The sequence below is a fragment of the Diospyros lotus genome, chromosome 11 (genome assembly GCF_014633365.1).
Source record: "Diospyros lotus cultivar Yz01 chromosome 11, ASM1463336v1, whole genome shotgun sequence".
NCBI lineage: Eukaryota > Viridiplantae > Streptophyta > Magnoliopsida > Ericales > Ebenaceae > Diospyros > Diospyros lotus.
The window spans coordinates 25,700,004-25,707,186 of NC_068348.1; the positions used below are offsets into that span (position 1 = coordinate 25,700,004).

General features: G+C 43.0%; 1 protein-coding gene across 1 annotated transcript; it reads left to right on the top strand.

The window, feature by feature from the left end:
* LOC127813334 (sufE-like protein 1, chloroplastic/mitochondrial) lies at positions 1-6,467 on the top strand. The gene is made up of 2 exons (XM_052354262.1): positions 1-1,161; positions 6,445-6,467. The coding sequence occupies exon 1, from the start codon at positions 94-96 to the stop codon at positions 1,141-1,143; it is 1,050 nt and encodes a 349-aa protein (XP_052210222.1). The 5' UTR covers positions 1-93; the 3' UTR covers positions 1,144-1,161; positions 6,445-6,467.
* The last annotated feature ends 716 nt before the right edge of the window (positions 6,468-7,183 follow it).

The window sequence follows — 7,183 nt, forward strand, 5'->3', positions numbered from 1 at the left end:
TTGAAACCCTAGATGTCCATTCGGAGAATGACAATGGAGGAGTAATACATCGAGCGCGAAAGGGGGAAAGACAGAGAGTCTAATCCGAAACTCATGGAAGCGATGCCAATTTCCACTTCTTTCCGTCGACTATGCACCAAATTCCCACCATTTCTCCTCTTTCCCAATCCCCGAATCTCCAAAACCCCACAAAGCCTCTCGTACTACTGGAATTCCAAATCAATCTCAATCCAGAAACTCCCCACAAAGCTGCTCGTTTCATCGTCTTCTTCCCCTTCTGTTTCACTCCAACCCATCGAAGAACTCCCGCCTAAGCTCCAAGAAATCGTCAAGCTCTTCCAAGCCGTTTCCGAACCCAAAGCCAAGTACGAGCAGCTCCTGTTCTATGGAAAAAATTTGAACCCTCTCGATGCCCGGTTCAAGACCAGCGAGAACAAGGTCCAGGGCTGCGTTTCTCAGGTCTGGGTCCGAGCTTACTTCGACGACGAGAAGAACGTTGTGTTCGAGGCCGATTCTGACTCGGTGCTCACCAAGGGACTCGCGGCTTTGCTTGTTCAGGGCCTCTCCGGCCGGCCCGTACAGGAGATTTTGCGGGTTTCCCCCGATTTTGCAATGTTGCTTGGATTGCAACAGAGCTTGACGCCGTCGAGGAACAATGGGTTCTTGAATATGTTGAAGTTGATGCAGAAGAAGGCCTTACAGCTCTATGCAGAAGCTGAAAACAATGATAGAGATTTTGGCGGCGAAGTTTCAAAAAACCCGGATGAGGATTCGAATTCAGGCTCAGAAATTGCGACTTTGGAGGTTTCTGAGTCAGCTAGTGGGAGTTCGGGATCAAATTCTGGTCCTAGTACTCTGTTGGGGAGTAGAGGGAAGAGAATTGAGGAGAAATTGGAGAGAGAATTGAAGCCTACTGATTTGCAAATCGAAGATATTTCTTATCAGCACGCGGGGCATGCCGGTGCTCGTGGCAGTAACGGCGAGACACATTTTAATATAAAACTGGTGTCAAAGGAGTTTGAAGGGAAGAGTTTGGTGAAGAGGCATAGGCTGATTTATGATCTGTTGCAAGATGAGTTGCAGAGTGGACTGCATGCCTTGTCCATTGTGGCAAAGACACCATCTGAAGTTGATACTAGCTGAGGAGTTTTCATAGAAGAGGTTCCTTTTTTTCGTTTCTATTTGTTGATCATGTTAATTGGGTGATCAGTTAATGTTCTTGTTGGATTATTATGAGTGTATGTATCTTACAGAAGTTTAAAATTACAACATTTTATGATGGTTCATGAATAATAAATCCTTTACGAAACCATATTCTGATGTTTTATCTTTTCTAGTCTTCTAATATTGTGTGCAATTTCTCTGATTGAAACTGGTTTTTATTCCTGGGATTGTGATTCAGTTGTGTATCTCACACTAATGCTTCAGACTAAAAATTAAGGAGAGGGACAAGCGAGCATTATTACCACCACTTTATGAGCAGAAGGTTTTAGTATTCTACTCCATAGACAGATAGTTACTGAATGGGTATCCTATTAACTGTTTAAACTGAATATTCCTCATTTCTAAGATTTTTTGGATGAGAGAGAATCTTGTTTATGTTTATCCTCTTTTGTTGAGTTTTTCTAATGAATTGTTTACACCAGTAGATGTGGCAGCTTTTTCCACCCTCTTTCTGTTGGTTAATTGTGGTAGTGTTTTCCCCCTCAGTGTTGGTATTATTCTATAAAATTACTTATTGAAAAAGAAAATCAGAAAGAAGAACTCCTCAACAAACATCAGTAAATGTACAAAAATAGAATTGTTTGTGTGGTTCATGTCAAAGTGTTAGGAACCTATATCTGACTATGGTTTCTTTGAAGATATAATTGAAAGAGGGAGAAATGAAGGAGAAACAGAGAGAAAGTAGGGAGAGAATTGAAGAAAGAGAGAGAATTGGAATTCTGTTATTACTCAACAGTCTCCAAAAGATCATCTTGAATAGCTTATATGGTCACTCTAGAAAAATTATTCTATTCTGATACAGTAGAAGAAAAATTTCAAAATTCTCTTTCCCTTGGAAAAGAGAGCTGGTTTGTCATGACCCCAAGGGTATAGTAGTAATTAGATATTGGAGATGTATTTGTTTTCCTTGTACTTTAGTTTTACTTTGCTGAAACAGTTTGTACCTTGCAGTTGTGTAGGATAGAACATCCTTGTCAGATACTTGATCTAACGAGGGAAATTCTCCCTGAAGCGAGAGAGAATGCTCGGTGATAGAGAGGGAGAGAAGAATAAAAGAGACGAGAGAGAGAATGAGAAAGTTTAGGAGGGAAAAGATCTGATTCAATTATCAATCGCTGAGTTCAAATGGTCTGGACCAATCCTTTTATATGGTCTCAGCTTGGGGTTGGCGCCAAAGACCCTTCTAGAATCAGTACAAGTTGCCTAACTACTTGAATACAACTTGCATTGCTGGAATATTCTACCAGCAAGCTAATTCCCTCCAATTTATACTTGTAGCTATGGTTTACAAAAGAAAATAGCAACCACTAATATCCATGTAAGGGCACAGCCTAGGTATGTGACAGCTACGCCTTCCCCCCCACCCACCAGAAAAAAAAAAAAAAAAAAAAAAAGAGACCATTTCTTGTCCTCAAGAAATGTGCAATAGGCTGGCCGAGTTTGGAAACTTCTTCAGCACATCTGGCAAATACTCCCATGTATCTGGCTGCGATGAAGACCACTTGACCAGCACTGAATGATTGGTGCTCCTTGTCGGTAGATAATTCTCCTATCCTTGATAGCTGTAGGAATGGCTGGTCCTTCTTTCTCCCTGGAGCTTGGAGGGAGTGTGGGGCTCGCTACCTATGACCCCACTCCTTTCTTGAGCAGGGATACATGGAAGATAGGTTGGATTTGGGAGTTCTCCAGTAATTGCAATTAGTAGGCCACTAGCCCTACCTTTGCTAGCACCAAGTATGGACCATAAAACTTAGGACTTAATTTGGAGACTGGCCTTTGGGTTAGGGCCCTAAGGTGCTAGGTTGTTAGCTTCAGGTAGACTTCTTCGCCCTTTGAGAATTCCCTTTTGCTTCTTCTCCGGTCAGCTAGTTGTTTCATTTTGTTCTGTGCTTTTGCCAGCTCTGCCTTTAGCACTCTCAATACCTCTTACCTCTATTGTATATAGGCCCCCACTTCTGCCACTATTGCTGGCTCCCTCATTGCCGGTAGTAATGCTGGTTTGTATCCATACAAGGCCTCGAAAGGAGTCATATTTATGGAGCTGTGATGGCATGAGTTGTACCACCATTGGGCCACGGATAGCCACTTGTGCCACTCCTTGGGCTGCATAAAGCATAGACACCCCAGGTAGGATTCCAAACATTGGTTCACCCTCTTTGACTACCCATCCGTTTGTGGGTGATAGGTAGTGGACCTGTGGAGCTTAGTGCCTAGGGACTTGAGTAGCTCCTTCCAAATTGAGCTGGTAAAGACTTTGTCCTTGTTTGAAACTATAGATTGGGGCACTCCATGCAGCTTCACCACATTGTCTAAGAATACTATTGCAACCTCTTGAGCAGTGAAGGGATGAGAGAGGCCCATGAAATGGTTGAATTTAGTGAACCGGTCCACTACCAGTAGAATACAATTCCTCCCCTTGGATCTAGGTAATCTCTCCACATAGTCACATGAGTCCAAGTCCCTTCAGGTATGGATAAGGGATGTAGTAGGCCTGGTTGAGCCACCGTCTCATGTTTACACCTCTTGCACGCGTCACAATTCATCACATAATCTATCATGCATCTCTTGAGCTATGGCCAATAAAAATCTGCCTCATCTTCCTGTAAGTGTTTTGAATTCCTGAGTGACCCCCCAATGGAGAGTTGTGAAGTGACTGTAGGATCTGGTTCCTCAGTGTCATATCCTCCCCAATTACTAATCACCCTTTTATATTTGATCAGTCCATTAGATAGGGTATACCCTGGGCTGCAATCCCCATTTACACTCAACTGTTCTAGCAGCTCCTTGGCCCATGTCCCAGCTTATAGCTCTTAGTTACCTCCTGTACCCAATCCGGTATTACTGATGAAATGGCAGCCAGCATGCCTCATTTACAAGGAGACAATGCATCTGTAGCTATATTCTCCTTTCCCCGTTTATATTGTATCACATAGTCTAGCCCCATCAATTTAGCCATGCCTTTTTTTGGAGATGAGTGTGGAGTTTCTGCTGTGACAGAAACTTGAGGCTCTTGTGATTTGCTTTAATGATGAATCTACCCCCCCCCCCCCGGTAGTGCCTCCACTTTTCCATTGCCATCAATACTGCTAGGAGCTCCTTGTCATAGATGCTGAGTCCTTGGTGCCTAGGGCTCAAGGCTTGGCTAAGGAAAGCCAAAGGCCTCCCTTCTTGCGACATAGTTGCCCCTATGCCTGCCCCTATGACAATCCCACTGGCATCAGTTTCTAGGGTGAAAGGCTTGTCAAAATCCGGCAGTCCAAGTACTGGTAACCGACTCATTGCCTCTTTAAGACGTTCAAATGCTTCCTTAGCCTTTTGATCCCATTTAAAACCCTCCCTCAATTGATCAGTTAATGATTTATTGATCAACTCATAGTCCTTTACAAATTTCCTGTAGTATCCTGTGAGCCTTAGAAACCCCCTCAAAGCCTTGATATTGGTAGGCTTTGGCCACGCTGTGATAGTCTCAATCTTTTTAGGGTCAGTTCCCACACCTTCTTCAGATATTACATTCCCCAGATGCTCAATTTGAGCTTGTGCAAAAGCACACTTGGAACTCTTGAGGTATAATCGGTTGAATTGCAAGACCTGGGAGATAGTTCTAAGGTGCTCTAGGTGTAGGGTGAATGAGGAACTGTATATCAGAATGTCATAAAAAAATACTAGAACAAATTTTCTGAGGTAGGGTTCAAAAATTCAGTTCATTAGAGTTTGGAAGGTGGAAGGGGCATCACGGTAAATTCGTAATGGCCATGATATGTCCTGAAAGCAGTCTTTGAAATGTCAGCTAGGTTCATCCTTATTTGGTGGTAATTTGAGCGTAGATCTAGTTTGGAAAAAATTGAGGCATGTTTAAGCTCATCAAGTAGGTCCTCAATAATAGGTATTGGGAATTTGTCTTTGATGGTAATGGCGTTTAATTGTCTATGGTTGACACGAAAACGCCATGTCCCATCTTTCTTTTAGACCAACAAAACAGGAGAGGCAAAGGGGCTGCGACTAGGTCTGATAACTGATTGGGAAAGGATGTCCCTAACTAGATTTTCAATTTCTATTTTCAGCTTAGGAGGGTACCGGTAGGATCTTACGTTGACAGGGTTAGTGTTTTGTGATATCCCAAAAATAATAAAAGTTTAAATTAAATTTATCTAAATTAATTTAAATTAAATTGATTAATTTGTTCAATTTGTGAGGCGGTGCGCGTGTGTTAGTGTGCTAAGCATAAAAAAATTTTGCTATTTTTGTCTCTCATGGAAGCTTCTGGCCGAGATGGAGAAGCAGAGGAGAGAGAGAGCTCAGGGGCGAGTGAGAGAGCTCTGCCGAGAGGGAGAGGGAGAGATTGAAAGAGGGAGAGAGGTGTGCGTAGTGGCAGCCATGGAAGCCGCAAGTTCGAGCTTCCAACAAGCTCGTGTGGCCATGGCCGCAAGCTTGGGTGAAGAAGGGACAGCTAGTGAGCAGGGAGGCCATGGACGACGCGAAGCAGTGGCTTGGTGGTGGCCGGGGAAGACGGTCGCGATGGCCGGCGACGGGCAGAGCAGCCGCGGAGGCGGCTGGGCATGGCCGCAAGGTGGCTGTGCGTAGGGTGAAGGCGCGAGGAAGAAGAAGAGCAGGGAAGAAGAAGAAGAAGAAGAAGAAAAAGAAAGGAAGAAGCAAGGCGCGCAGGAGCAGGGGAGCGGGAGAAGAAAGGAAGAAGAAGAGAAGAAGAAGAAAGAAAGAAAGAAAAAGAAAAAGAAAAGAAAAGAAAAGAAAAGAAAAGAAAGAAAAGAAAATAAGGAAAAAATAAAAGAATTTTGGGATTTTTCGGCATAAGAAGTGATCAGGTACGTGGGTAAAAATTAGTAAAAGCGTGATATGTTTAAATTATAAATTTTGCGCGATTAGAATTTTATTTTGGGTTATGTTTTGGTAACTTTGGGAGTTTAATCTATTGCAGTGTGTATTAATTTGGTGATGTTTAAGCGGGGAAACGCTGTAAACGACTAGATACATGCAAGCTCTCATCTACCCTTACAATCTCTTTCCATTTTATGATCCCCTCGTCTTCCCTTAATTTGTTTTGGTATCGCGTATTAATTATTCGAAATGAGGATCTCGTTGGGGTTTTATTTACGGTGTGTCTACGTGGGATTTTAGACGGTTAAATTATTTATATTACACGGTTAGATTTAATTAATACGAGCTACGAGTTTTATTAATCGCTATTAAACGTTTTACTTACAGCGGGAATGCAAGAAAGGCAAAGAACGACCGTGTAAAGGTAAGCTCCTAACCCTCTCATCGTGTTCTATAATTCCCGTGAGAGACTTCGTAGTTTCTCGTATTTTATCATCTCCCTTATTTTAATTTGGCACCTAACCTTATTTGTTGAGTTATTATTTATTTGTTTTAATTTAAATTAAATTTGAGACTTCTAGAGTTTTATTCGCTGTGAGCCTATGGGGGTTTGCACCGCCCCCACTCCTCTTGGGAATGATGTTGAACCCAGCTTGGGAACTAGGTTCCTAGACGTGCGGGTTTATTTACGATTTTATCGGGTTTATTTACAGTTTTTCTCGGATTTATTTATGGTTCGGTTAGAGCTATCAAGCAGTAGGGCAGGGGTCGGTTGTTGGTGACATTAGGGTAGACTATTGTACGGCCCTGAAGTGGACCGTCAGGTGGACACTCCTAGTCACTGGCCGTTGACCGGTGCCGGGCACTGCTGACTAGCTCTGCCAGTGTGTGATTTACTGCATGTTTAGATTTATTATATTGCTGTCCATGATTTAATATGCACATGGGTACGGGTTGCATATTGGGATATTCATTTATTGAGTATGCTTGGACACGGACATGCTAGCCTGGTTAGGTTGCATCCAGCACGGGCATATGCATCGTGTGTGGTTTACTATGTGGGCGAAGCATGGTCTGATGCCTGGATGTATGGGCGTCGGTGTATCACGTTGATGCTCACTACGCC

Coding starts and splice junctions, on each gene's coding strand:
- LOC127813334 (XM_052354262.1), top strand. CDS start 94: ATGGAAGCGATGCCAATTTCCACTTCTTTCCGTCGACTATGCACCAAA.